At 37.0% G+C, this 14,526-nt stretch overlaps 1 protein-coding gene across 1 annotated transcript in view; it reads left to right on the plus strand.

The window, feature by feature from the left end:
- The window catches only part of FGL1 (fibrinogen like 1), a 37,815-nt gene extending 23,532 nt beyond the window's left edge, over positions 1–14,283 (plus strand). The window contains exons 4-8 of the mRNA XM_057697933.1: positions 6,187–6,346; positions 6,580–6,677; positions 9,737–9,825; positions 9,996–10,183; positions 13,928–14,283. Coding sequence (XP_057553916.1) covers positions 6,187–6,346; positions 6,580–6,677; positions 9,737–9,825; positions 9,996–10,183; positions 13,928–14,087 — 695 coding nt within the window. The 3' untranslated portion in view covers positions 14,088–14,283. The remainder of the gene's footprint in view (positions 1–6,186; positions 6,347–6,579; positions 6,678–9,736; positions 9,826–9,995; positions 10,184–13,927) is intronic.
- The last annotated feature ends 243 nt before the right edge of the window (positions 14,284–14,526 follow it).

Consider the following 14,526-nt stretch of genomic DNA (forward strand, 5'->3'; position numbering starts at 1 on the left):
GTTCAATTGTACTTTACTTTTTAACATATAGGAAAATAGTACTAGAGAGCCCACCAAGGGCAAACACTCGATGAACAAAACATATAATAACACATAAGTTCTAATAAAATATATGATATATTTAACATAATATATAATATTATATAAAATGTATAAAAATCTGCTCACACCATGCAGCACTATTTACAATAGCCAGGACATGGAAGCAACCTAAATGCCCATCAACAAATGGATGGATAAAGAAGATGTGGCATATATATACAATGGAATATTACTCAGCTATAAAAAGGAATGAGATGGAGCTATATGTAATGAGGTGGATAGACCTAGAGTCTGTCATACAGAGTGAAGTAAGTCAGAAAGAGAAAGACAAATATTGTATGCTAACTCACATATACGGAATCTAAAAATGGTACTGATAAACTCAGTGACAAGACAAGAACAAGGATGCAGATGCAGAGAATGGACTGGAGAACTCGAGATTTGGGGGGGCGGGGGTGAAGGGGAAGCTGAGATGAAGTGAGAGAGTAGCACAGACATATATATACTACCAACTTTAAAATAGATAGCCAGTGGGAAGTTGCTGTATAACAAAGGGAGTTCAACTCGAGGATGGATGATACCTTAGAGGAGTGGGACGGGGAGGGTGGGGGGAGTCGAGGGAGGGAGGGAATACGGGAATATGTGTATAAATACAGATGACTGAACTTGGTGTACCTCAAAAAAATAAATAAAAGACAGAGTTCAGAGAAAAAAAAAATTTAGAAATTGATCTGCATTTAAATATCTATTTTATCCTAAAATCAAACACACACACACACACAAATTTGCTCACACCAAAGTGTATGTTTTTGGTCTCCTTAAATTAGAAAATTAAATATTCATGTATATGATATGTAGAAATAAATTTCATAGTTCTTATTTACAAGTTACTGTATTATTACTACATCATTTTCTAAATTCTAATTCATCTCATAGTAGAAAATACCTAATTACATACAACCTAGCAATTTTTGAAAACAATGCACAAATCACATGATTTTTATACAACATATAATTAAATGTGTTGTTTTAAGCTTTTGGGTGTAATTAAATTATGTACCTACATTAAAAGATTACAGTACCAAATTCACACTAATTGGTGACAATCACAACAGCCTTTGGCATCACATCTGTTCAACCAAGACCACTGGTTAACCATGTCCTCTTCTGCAGGAGCCCCCAGTCTTTATGAGACAGTCTCTCAAGGCAGTATGTGTGATGGTTAAGGTAGAGAGTGCAAAGCCTGGTTTCAAAGTCCGGTTGCCCATCTTACTAGCCACGGCCTTTGAGCAAGTTACTTGACCTCTATGTCCCTCATATTCCTCATTGGTAAAATGAGAGTGGTAAGAATACCTGTTTCTTTGTTGTAAAGATCAAATGAGTTAATATACGTAACATGATTACAAAAGCATTTAGCTCAAGGAATGTCAGCTATCTATCTACATTATTATCTCTCCCTTGTTTTCAGAGGAGAGAGCCCACCAACCCTCCCCTACAAGAATACTGCAACCTCTTCTCTCTCCTCTTAAGTTTCATCTTATGTTGCCTGGGGGTAAGGATGGTAGTGGTAGGGCCAGTTCTGGCATTTCCCAGCATGCTCTCTGGCGTGGTGGCTGAGTTCATGCTGGCCTTTCTTTGAATTTAGAATGTGGGGTAGGGACTTCCCTGGTGGCATAGTGGTTAAGAACCTGCCTGCCAATGTAGGGGACTCAGGTTTGAGGCCTGGTCTGGGAAGATCCCATATGCTGTGGAGCAACTAAGGCCGTGCGCCACAGCTACTGAGCGTGCACTCTAGAGCCTGAGAGCCACAACTGCTGAGCCCACGTGCCACAACTACTGAAGCCTGGGTGCATAGAGCCCATGCCCCACAACAAGAGAAGCCACTGGAATGAGAAGCCGGTCACTGCAAGGAAGAGTAGCCCCCGCTCACCGTGACTAGAGAAAGACCATGCATGGCAACAAAGACCCAACGTAGCCAATAAATAAATAAATACATTTATTAAAAAAAAAACAGTGTGGGGTATTTAGTGCATTTGGTTCTCAGCTTTGGGCTCAGCCACCATTCTGGGTCGAGAGGGAAAAACTCATTTGGCAGGCTGTCATGTCACTTTTTTTTTTTTTAAGCTCTCTATTGGAATATAATTGCTTTATACTCTTGTGCCAGTTTTTGAGGTACACCAGAGTGAATCAGCTGTATTTATACATATATTCCCATATCCCCTCCCTCCCGTGACTCCTTCCCCCCCTCCCTATCCTGGCCCTCTAAGTCATCACCCATCATTGAGTTTATCTCCCTATGTTATGCAGCAACTTCCTACTAGCTATCTATTTTACGTTTGGTGGTATATATATGTCAATGCTACTCTCTCACTATATCCCAGCTTCCCCTTCACCCCCTCCCAACCCCGTGTCCTCAAGTCCGTTCTCTACATCTGCATCTTTATTCTTGCCCTGTCACTTGGTTCATCAGTACCATTTTTTTAGATTCCATATATATGCGTTAACATACGGTATTTGTTTTTCTCTTTCTGGATTACTTCACTCTGTATGACAGTCTCTAGGTCTATCTACCTCATTACAAATAGCTCAATTTCATTCCTTTTTATGGCTGAGTAATATTCCATTGTATATATGTGCCACATCTTCTTTACCTATTCATCTGTTGATGGACATTTAGGTTGGTTCCATGTCCTGGCTATTGTAAAAAGTGCTGCAATGAACATTATGGTACATGTTTCTTTTTGGATTATGGTTTTCTCTGGGTATATGCCCAATAGTGGGATTGCTGGGTCATATGGTAGTTCCATTTTTAGTTTTTCAAGGAACCTCCAAACTGTTTTCCATAGTGCCTGTACCAACTTACATTCCCACCAACAGTGCAGGAGGGTTCCTTTTTCTCCAGCATTTATTGTTTCTAGATTTTTTTGATGATGGCCATTCTGACCAGTGTGAGGTGGTATCTCATTGTGGCTTTGACTTGCATTTCTCTAATGATTAGTGATGTTGAGCATCTTTTCATGTGTTTGTTGGCCATCTGTATGTCTTCTTTGGAGAAATGTCTATTTAGGTCTTCCGCCCATTTGTGGATTGGGTTATTTGCTTTTTTGGTATTAAGCTGCATGAGCTGCTTGTATATTTTGGAGGTTAGTCCTTTGTCCATTGCTTCATTGGCAAATATTTTCTCCCATTCTGAGGGTTGTCTTCTTGTCTTGTTTATGGTTTCTTTCACTGTGCAAAAGCTTTTAAGGTTCATTAGGTCCCATTTGTTTATTCTTGATTTTATTTCCATGATTCTAGGAGGTGGGTCCAAAAGGATCTTGCTTTGATGGATGTCATAGAGTGTTCTGCCTGTGTTTTCCTCTAGGAGTTTTATAGTGTCTGGCCTTACATGTAGGTCTTTAATCCATTTGGAGTTTCTTTTTGTGTATGGTGTTAGGAAGTGTTCTAATTTCATTCTTTTACATGTTGCTGTCCACTTTTCCCAGCGCCACTTATTGAAGGGGCTGTCTTTTTTCCATTGTATATTCTTGCCTCCTTTGCATATCTTTTTGAAGCTTCAACATTCAGCTTCCAAAACGGCTTACTTTCTGCATGATCTCAGAAAGTATTCACCTCACCCAGTTTAACACAGTGTTTGTCAAACAGAGGGCAGGAAGCTTTGGCCTCACTCTAGCATTATGTAAGTATTCAAAAAAAAATTTTTTTTATTTCACACCCATGAACACAGAGCTCTTTAACCCTGTTCTCAGAGGGGTTGAGTGGGTTGAAACATTTTGAAAATCATAGTTTTAAATATCTAGGTAGTATTTTAAAGGGTGCATTGCTTCGACTTTCTATCACAGTGTAAGTCACATTTCCCCAAGGCAGGCTCCTTATTTGCTATAAGCAATTGAGCTACTGGCACTTTTTTGAGGTTTATTTATTTGGTGGGGTTTTGTTTTTTTTTCTTCAGTTGAGGTCTTTCCTCTTGGAATAAGAAAACATTTTTAAAAACAAACTCGGAGTTGGCATAAAATAAAAACAAATGGAAAATATTGGCTGAAAACTCCATATTCACAGAGTTCTCCAGAGGCAAATGTTATAGCTAACCATTTCCATATTTGCTTAGAAAATAGTCTAAACCTTGTGAGTCTTTACTATTCAGCTCTTTGGTAGGTGATTAAATGTAAGCAAAGAGCTCCTTTCCTAACAAGGTTAAAATCTGCCTACTTTAATGAAAAAGGTTGTGCGGTATGCTTGATCACAAGATGTAAGCTTTTGAACAAAATCGAACTAATTTTATTTATTTATTTATTTATTTATTTATTTATTATTTATTGGCTGCGTTGGGTCTTTGTTACTGTGTGTGGGCTTTCTCTAGTTGCGGCGAGTGGGGGCTACTTTTTGTTGCGGTACAGGGGCTTCTCATTGCGATGGCTTCTCTTGTTGTGGAGCGCGGGCTCTAGGCATACCGGCTTCAATAGTTGCGGCAGGCAGGCTCAGTAGTGGCTCACAGGCTCTAGAGCGCAGGCTCAGTAGTCATGGCACACGGGCTTAGTTGCTCCGCGGCATGTGGGGTCTTCCTGGACCAGGGTTCGAACTCATGTCCCCTGCATTGGCAGGCGGATTCTTAACCACTGCACCACGAGGAAAGTCCCTGAACTAATTTTAGGTAATCATTTTCTTATTGCTTTTCTGCTTGTTTAATTACCAAAACAGGGTTTTAAAAAAAATAATCCAGCATGTATAAAGAACACTTGAGCTTCTGAATCTCAAAAATAAGTATATGAATAAAGCCTAAATCATTAGAAAGATGAACATCTCACCAAAGCAGTAGTATATGATTGGTCTCAAACTGATAAGTGTTTTAGAAAGTGATGAAGGTTCTTTAGTTTCATTTCTCTTCTGATTCCTATTGCCTATTCAACCTATTTAATGTGGAGTGTATTTTATTTGTAACAAGATTGTTGTAGACAACTTGGCATCAAAACAATGAAACTGAAGAAAGAACTTAAAATATGCTGAAAGAACGGGATTATCCAATCAGGAAGAGAAAATTTTTATTGGGTACAATTGAACATAAAACATTACATTAGTTTCTGGTGTACAACATAATGATTTCATATTTGTATATATTGTGAAATGTCACCATGGTAAGTCTAGTTAACATCCATCACCATGCATAGTTACAGGATTGTAGAAAATGTTGTTGTTTTTTTTAAGGAAGGAAATAAACAAAATAAGGGTAAAATTTGAAAGTTAGTAATGTTAAATTATAGTATTTTTATTCAAAAATCTGTGACTGGGTATCCTTGAAACTATCTCTTTACAGTGGCCACGAATTCAGCTTTCCTAAAACATAGCTTCCTGGGTGTCTAAACAACAGTGAATCCATACTTGGCATATTCTCTTAGTCGGTACCGATCAGCCTAGATAAGACCCAATAGGTATTAATTTATCCCACCTTCAAGTGGTTTAAGAAACAGATATTACTTTTTGATGACAAACTGGTAGCTATGTTTATTTCAGTGGTCAAAGAAATACCATAGCAAAGAAGACTGCAGGGACAAAATAGTAGAAGCTTGCAATTTTTAGTAAAAACATCTAAGAATGCATGGACTGTTAGAAATTTCAGTGGGTTAGTAAAAAATATGGTTATAAGAATCTAACATGATTACTATTTTGAGTTCATTTCCAGATGTTCAGAATGATTTATAACACTCTAAGTCAAGATAATGCATATTAAATTATTTGTTTGGTGTCATATTTCTACTTTCATTTTAGTGTCACAGGAGAGAAAATTTTCTCTATTCTGTCTGATAAAGCTATAAGTTTCACTTAAATATACTGTGCTTGACTGAAACATATACTTTTAATTGTTTTCTACAAAAATCAGAAATGAGAAACCAGATACCCATTCCACTGTTTTATTTTTTCCATGATCACATCAAGAAGGCAGATGATAATTAAATACTAGGAAAATAAATAAGAATTTCCTAATAGCCACTGGAAGATGTACAAGTTGCAGTCTTAAACAGCTGATTATCTGCATCATGTATTTATCTGTCTCCATTAGTATTGAGTAATCTCATTCAGAAGCTTCCTTAAAAAAAAAAAAAAAAAAAGACACATAACAAACATTACATTACCTTGTTTTCCAAACAGATTGTTCAGAGATTTTCAATGACGGGTATAAGCAGAGTGGATTTTACAAAATCAAACCTCTCCAGAGCCCAGCAGAATTCTCTGTTTATTGTGACATGTCTGATGGAGGAGGATGGACTGTGATTCAGAGACGATCTGATGGCAGTGAAAACTTTAACAGGTGTGCTGATTATGATGTAAAGATTTATTTGGGGTAGGAAATGTGAGGTTTACAATAAGTTAAGCCTTTTTATTATATCCTGAAGTGTATTAATTAGAATTTCATTCTCTCTAAATAATAATAAAGTATACTAGGTAATCAAAATTGAGGGTAGGGGTGAAGATACACACCTTGGGTACTGCAAAGGTCCATTTGGATTTTGTTAAAGTTCAGCGTTCACTTTAATTTTTTAGAGACTGGAATGATTATGAGAATGGCTTTGGAAATTTTGTCCAAAAAAATGGTGAATATTGGCTGGGCAATAGAAACCTTCACTTATTGACCACACAAGGTAAGGTTTGCCTGATATCAACTTCATCTGAAATACAATAAAAAAGAACACAAATGTTTTTCATTAAATCATAGGCAATAGAAGTAATTCAGTAACTACTATGATTTGAACGTGGGAATGATCCCTTTTTGGCAATAATTCCCTTTGTAAAATGTGGCTGCTTAGACCTGGGCTGTGGGAGGGAGATTTCTCATATATATATTTTTTGTTTTCTGGGGAGGAAATTTAATGTCATAATCATTCCTTTCAAATGCGAGTGCCTCAAAACATATATATCAGTTATATACTGGTACAATAATACTGTGTAACAAACCATGTAGATTTAGTGGCTTAAAATAACAGCCGTTTATTATTTCTCACAAATCTACAGGTTGGCTGGGTGGCACTGCTGATCTTGGGTGGGCTTTCTCATGGATTGGTGATCAACTTCCTGGTCAACTGGAGGCTGGCTTGCCTCGGATAGAATGCTTCAGCTCACTCTATATGGTCTGCCATCTTCCAGCTGGCTAGCCTGGACTTGCTCTTGAAGCAGAGGCAGAGTTCCAAGAAAGACAGTGGAAGTACATAATTTTCTTGAGACCCAGACCAACGCAGTCACTTTCATTGCCTTCTGTTGGTGAAAGAAAGTCACAGGACCAGCTCAGATGTAAGAGGAAAGGAAATAGCCTTAATAGGAGGAGTTATGAAGTTGCATTGCAAAGGGAAAGGTGAAGAATTGAGGAATTATAGCTGTTTTTGGAATCAAGTACCGTAATATACTAAATGATTTTTGTTCCCATCCCCCTTCCAAATTTTATTTTGAAAAATTTCCAAGATACAGCAAAACTGGAAGAAGTTTCAGCCTATCACCTAGATTTTACATTAACATTTTAATCCCATATCTATCCATCCATCAATCCATTTTTTGGACACATTTCGAAGTAAATTGCAGACATCTGTAAAATTCCCCCTATATGCTTTTGCACGGGTATCTTTAGAGTTCAATGTTTGTCTAAAATATCACTAGTTTAATAATACATTTTCTAAGCTTCTCTTTTCCTTGTTCTTTTGCTCCAGTGCTTTAGCTTCTTTACCTCAGTTGCTATCTGAGATTGTAGTCAGTTCCACTCAGATCTGATTCTTAATGTTTCATAAAAGGCAATTGTATTGCTCAAGAAAGCATGCTAAGTCACACTGACTATGCACTAAATGTAAGAGCAAGGGTTTATTTGTTCCAAACAAGTTGAGGAAAGTGATTGGTGTTTCTATATTCATAATAATATGATTATAATTATAGAGATCTTTGAGACACCACAATAGTAACTCAGAGAGGATGGATAATCCTAGAAGTCTAATGCTTTCTTTATATATTCTTGGGATCAATCTCTCTAAATTTCAATGTATTTAATTATCCTTCTTTTAAGTGTTTTATGATAGGTATATAACATTTATCAAACCAGCTTCTGTTTCTTTCACACATTTAATATGCACCTGATTTCTTATTGAAACTATGAAAACCCCAAGAAGTAACCTTTGGCTCCTTCTAAACATACAAAGTTCAAACATTAGTTTTCAAATTATTATTGTTTATTTGCCCAGATGCGCTTTGCCAACACATTTGCTTCCCCTTCAGGTTTTGACTGGTGTTTCAGTCTGGCAACTCTCATGGCAGCAAAAATGTATTTATCAGTTCCAGGCATCACAACTGCATATCACATCATCCCAAGGAAAAATAGTGCCTTTGCCCCTGCATTTATTAATTATGAGAGCATCTAAGGCTAAGGAGTTGCCTCTGAAAATAGGTTTGTTCCCATTATACAAAGTTTGGCTAGATGTGTTTGCAATAAAGTTAATTTAGAAATGGTCTGTAACTGAACTTTTATTTACTCATTGACCAAAGAGATATTTAGATGGTTACCTAAAAGTTTGAATCTCTTCTATTATACAAAGTACTTTTTTAGGGGTGTTGACTTAGCCTGTGTTACTGTTCTTCTCCACTTCACAGTCTTAGCTCACATAACATTTACTACATTTTGATCAGATTAAAGTGGTCTCTTCCATGAGACAAGGAATCTGTGGGGCCAGAGAGTCTCCTAGACTTGCTCCAGTGGTGGGAAATCCAGCATTCCCTGCCCAAGAAGACTTGAACTTGTCTCCAGAACCTGCTCATGCCTCTTCTTCATCTGTCCCCACTGTGGAAAAATTGTACAGCTGGTGTGTGCAGCCCTAAGTCTAAAGGGAGGTGAAGGAACAGCTTTTATTTAGGTGTAAACATGCTTGGGCATGCAGCCTGGAATGTCCATAAGTGTGGGCAAGTCTCCTTGCTGTGTGTGATGGAGACAGAGGTGGAAGAGGAGGGAGGCAGATCACAGACCAGGTCTGCATGACGGGCCTCCATGTTCCAGCTTGGAACTGGGAGGAAGCCAAGACTTTAAACTCAAACCTGATCTTACAGGTCACTGTGAAGTTTTATTTATCAAAGTAGGAGGATTGAATATAAATACATTATCTAACAGTTGGTGTGATTTATAACTTTTTATGTTCCTGACAATGGTTCTGTTTCTGAAAAAAGAATAGTCTTTGTTTGCAAATGATGGGACAATGAAGAAAAGATGATAGCTTGATTGTATCAGCTATTTTAGTCATTATTTATATTTAAGATGAACATTCTTACCAAAAGTAAGAAAAAGAAGATAAACATTTAAACTTCTTAAAACTTCAATTCTTTCATTGTTAGATTTCTTAATCGACTTACCAAAAAAATGACTTGCTTTCTGCTGTTCTTTGCCAAGTGAATTACATTGCCTTTTATCTATGATAGATCTAGTAGAAATGTTCTACCTTTAAAATTGCTTCCCTAATTTTTTTCAAGTAAAATACACAATAAAACATTGATGTTGTAAATGCAATGGAGTCACTGTTTATTCTTTGAAGACTGACTCAGAACAGAAGGAAATGGTCTAAATAAAATAGAGCCACAAATTGTTTTTAAGCCTCAGTAAGTCAATGTCATCTCACACATAAAAAACAAAACAAAGCAAAACAAAAAAACACTACAATTTCTTGTTTGTTTGTTTCAGGAGACTACACGTTAAAAATCGACCTTGCAGATTTTGAAAAAAATAGCCGTTATGCACAATATAAAAATTTCAAAGTTGGAGATGAAAAGGTACTAACATTTTCAAATAAGTAACAGCATGAATTAACACGTAAAATATACAATATAAAATCCGAAGTCAGGGGAAACGAAAACACACAATAGAGCCTAACCTTTTATTTATTAAATAAGCCTGTTAAAATAGTAACAACTGCTAATGGAAGTTGCCTCTTTCTCTTTAGGCTGCCTATGATTTGCATATTGGGGACTATTCTGGAACAGCTGGAGACTCCCTTACAGGGAATTTTCATCCTGAGGTGCAATGGTGGGCCAGTCACCAAAGAATGAAATTCAGCACATGGGACAGAGATCATGACAACTATGAGGGGAACTGTGCGAAAGAAGATCAGTCTGGCTGGTGGTTTAACAGGTTTGACGTTTTATAAACACAGTTGTAGTGGTGTTGATGATATCCCACTGGTGGGCGCTTAATTATAAAACATGAGGTAACGTTGGCCTTCTTCGTGATACTGGTATTATTAAGTAATCATCCTTATCAGAATACTTCAGTGATGAAGTAACTTTATGGATCTGTTCATGGCGTACATTAGTAAAGCTTGAAAGATATGTCATAGAAATAAATCAATTCCTGCTTTTACAAAGATCCTTTGCAAACTGAAATACGGGTGAGTTATCATAAACAGTGGGTCATAAATTGACACAAGGAAATAGAGAGCATTTTTGACCTTCTAACAACCAAGTAGCTCTTCACCTTCTATCATACAATATGCCCATGTTATTGTACATTTTTCAGTGTAATGCTGCTTTTCATTTACTGTGACTTTTGTTAAATCATTGAATCCAAGCTCCTTCCAGTGTATACATTTCCTCTACAACATTCCCGAAACCTCATTCCACCTTCTGATTGAACACTTCAGCGTTACTTTATCAGCCAATTCACTCCATTTTTGATGGTACTAAATCAATTTTTCTTCATTTTCCTTTTATTTATCTGAAATATTCCTTCTTATTACTTTGCCTCTTCTTTTTCCTCAGTAGCTACAGAGTATTGTACTCTTTTTCAACATAACTCTTTGGGCGCTAGATAAGAAGGTATTTATTGTGTTCCTCGATGCTTTCTCTAGGCTAGATATTCCTCATTCCTTTAACTGTTCTCCACCCAAGATGATTTCCAAACAGCACCCTTTGGTGTAATCACAAAGTTAAGGCAGGAATGGAAAAATTCAGTCTTCCTTAAAAATAACCTGATAAGCCTTCTATGTCTGCAAAGCAGATATGCTCAAACTGTTAGGCAGTACATGGGCTTTGAACATCTTCTCTTTAGAAGACGGACAACCTCAAAATATCTGGACACTTAAACTTTCCATTACAGAATCTTTAGTGAGTATTTCTGGAGTGCTGAGTTTTCCATGTAATTGGGGACTAATCATTTAAATTTCGCAATCCAAATTTTAACAGTTTTTCATTATGTAAATACTTCTAAAACATTAAGAATCCTCTATCTTATTACATGGAGGTATACCAGACATATGTCTATTTTCCCTAAAAACACAAGAATCCTCATTAGGAACATCGTGAGTTATTGTGATGTGCTGATTTTAGACTTGTAGATTCTATGTGTGTACAGCTGGTTGTATACAGTGTGGAGTATCAAATTGAAGCTAAATAGTTGTAAAAAACCCTATTTTATCTGGATTTTGCTTTTTTCAAAGTTTAAGTCCATTTAATTTTTGGTCATTTGTAAGGAAACTGGAACACACACAGCAGTGAGAGGGGACAGAGAAACAAAGTTATCTTTCCTATTTAACAAATTGAAGGTGGTGATAATCTTTTTCTCTAGTGGTTTTCCTGTTCTCTTTAAAACCATCTTTATCACCTTCTCTTCACCCTCCTTTTTCTTTCCCTGTCCTTCTAAGTTAGCATTATGTAAGAATTATCAGCATTATGTAAAACTTGTCTATAATTCTCAAAGTCGCAAGCATTCCTTAATGTTTGGTTTGGAACAGAATTCCATACACAGAAATAACAACAACATTGGTTAATATTAGCAGGAGATCAAAACTACATACCTATCCAGTTGAATGACAACTGGCACACAGATTAACGTGGGCTAATAAATGATTTACTTGACTTTAAAGATAGGGGTTCATGGAGGACAAAGAAAGGCAATTCAGTTGCTGGAGCCACCCAAGGAGCCTGCATTATCCTTGGAGTCAAAGGAATTGATAAGGCTGTGCAGGTGGAAAGTCAGAAAAACTGGAGAAAAAGTCAATTGTTCCAGAAGCTCAGTGCTACTTCTGCCAAACCTGCTACTGTTGTGGTTTAACTCCATCATCCTCTACCTCCTCGCTCTTTTTTTTTTCTGTCCCATAGTTCTTCCAATTTACATGTAATCTTGGCACTTCATATGTATTATCCACCTACAAGGCATTCCTTCTCTGCACAGCAAACCAATTACTGAGTGTTGACGTCTCCTCTGCTTTGCTGGTGTAGTGTTTCATGCATGTGCTCATAGCTACTTCTTCCAATCTGGAAGCCCCAATCACCAAGGGAGCCCCAATTGTCTTTCAATCTGGCTTCAAGTCCAGGCTGTTTAGAACCTGGAAGGTGCTGGAAGATTGGTCTTAGAATTGCTAAGTTTTCCTATGATGACCAGAGTCAGTTTCCTAATAGGATTCAAATCACAGACCAAATGAAAAAGTACATGAAGATGTCTTCCTAGGTGTCTCTAGGAAGACAGAAATATGTCAAAATATATGTTCCGGAGACTCAATTTAGAATATTTTCTCTTTTGACGTTACTTTCCATGCAGTTTTTAAAACACAGTAGGCTCTTAACACTTGCAGATTTAGCATACCTGGTTTTGATTAGTTACATCAGTTTAAGTTAGGAGGACTGTCAGGACGGACAGCAGGAGATAATTACTAGTCTGGTTGAGTGATTCAAGCCAACCACTCAGTATTTATGGGTAAATTATATGCTTTCTTTGATTCAGTAATTTAGGTGCTTTCCATAGATTTTTGGAACTATTCCCTGTGAATGTTCTCCTTATGTTCTAATGTCTGATATCTTTTCATTGGTTATATCAATAAAGAAATACATAGTAACTAATTTCATAACAGTATCCAGAAAATTATCAACTACTCTTAGTTTATCCACATCAGGAACAAAATTTGCAGATTCCAAAGGAGGAAGGGGGACATTAAAAAATTTATGATAACCTAACCAAATTATCTAGGTGGGACCAATAAATGTAAAAAATTAACTCAGCAACTTGATGGCTGGGAAAACTTTAAATCGTGGTTTAGGTTTTGTTTTCTTCTCCTTGAGGTTAAATAATTGATATGCTAGTGATTTTTAAGAGGGAGGAAGGCAATTTGAGTTACGAAAACGAAGTCTTGGCAGCAGATGGTTGAACACTGTAAGTGTAAATTATACAGGGAAGCTAGCAAATAGAGCAGCGTGCCACACCTGGCCCTGTTAACCCGTTGCACTCTGGCTCAGGCTCAGGCTCGCAAGGTCATGTTTTTGTTTGCTTGTTTTTCTCCCTTTCTTTCTCCGTTTCTTTCTTTCTCCCTTTCTTCCTCTCTCCCTTCCTTCCTTCCTCCCTTTTTCTCTTTCTTTCTTTCTTTCTTTCTTTCTTTCTTTCTTTCTTTCTTTCTTCCTTCCTTCCTTCCTTCCTTCCTTCCTTCCCTCCTTCCTTCCTTTCTTCCTTCCTTTCTTTCTCTCTCTCTCTCTCTTTCCTTCCTTTTGTTTAAAGTCTGTTAAGAACAGAACTCATTCTTTATTGATACTCTATAAGTGGCCTGGGTTTTATCCTGAGAGTTGTTATGGTACTAAAACCCGCCAGTTTAAAACTCTCGTGTTGCAGAAATCACTTGGCTTTTGGAAACTGATAAATATTTTCTTATCTAAAAATGGCGAAGGGAATTCCCTAGTGGTTCAGTGGTTAGGGCTCTGCACTCTCACTGCCAGGGCGTGGGTTCTATCCCTGGTAGGGGAACGAAAATCCCACAAGCCGTGTGGCATGACCAAAAAAAAAAAGACAGAATTCACAGTCAAAATGTTTTTAATCATTTGCTAGCAAAATAAAATGGTTTCAAAGGATATTTTTCTAGTCTGATTGTTTTGTGTTTATTTTTCCTCCCACTAGGTGTCACTCTGCAAACCTGAATGGTTTATACCACATGGGCCCCTACACGGCCAAAACAGACAATGGGATAGTCTGGCACACCTGGCATGGATGGTGGTATTCCTTGAAGTCTGTGGTTATGAAAATTAGGCCAAATGATTTCATTCCAAATATTGTTTAATTGTCCCTGCTGGGCTTTCATTTCTGCGGTTCATCTTGGTTTGAGTGATTTGAAAAATAGCAAATCTGCACATCCACATGATGATAATTGTTATGTGCACTACGTTTCATTCTTACTTGCCTTTATTACTTAATATACTTTCAGTACAGCAAATATGTGATATTCACCAAATAAATGCAGATTATGTTAATATTTATTGAATTCCTATGCGCAAATGGCTACAATAAGAAATTATACTGAACAAAATATAGAAAGCAGAGAGTATATACATGACTTGGGAGATAACACAGCATAAATATATAATAAATTACATATGAATACAGGTTAAAAAATACATGAAAAAAATTCAGCAAATAATGGATCGCCAGATCAACTGCATGGATACTAACTATTATGAATTGGGAATGAACGCAGGTCTCTGACTGCAAAGCTAGAACTT

Source organism: Hippopotamus amphibius, chromosome 10 (assembly GCF_030028045.1).
Source record: "Hippopotamus amphibius kiboko isolate mHipAmp2 chromosome 10, mHipAmp2.hap2, whole genome shotgun sequence".
NCBI lineage: Eukaryota > Metazoa > Chordata > Mammalia > Artiodactyla > Hippopotamidae > Hippopotamus > Hippopotamus amphibius.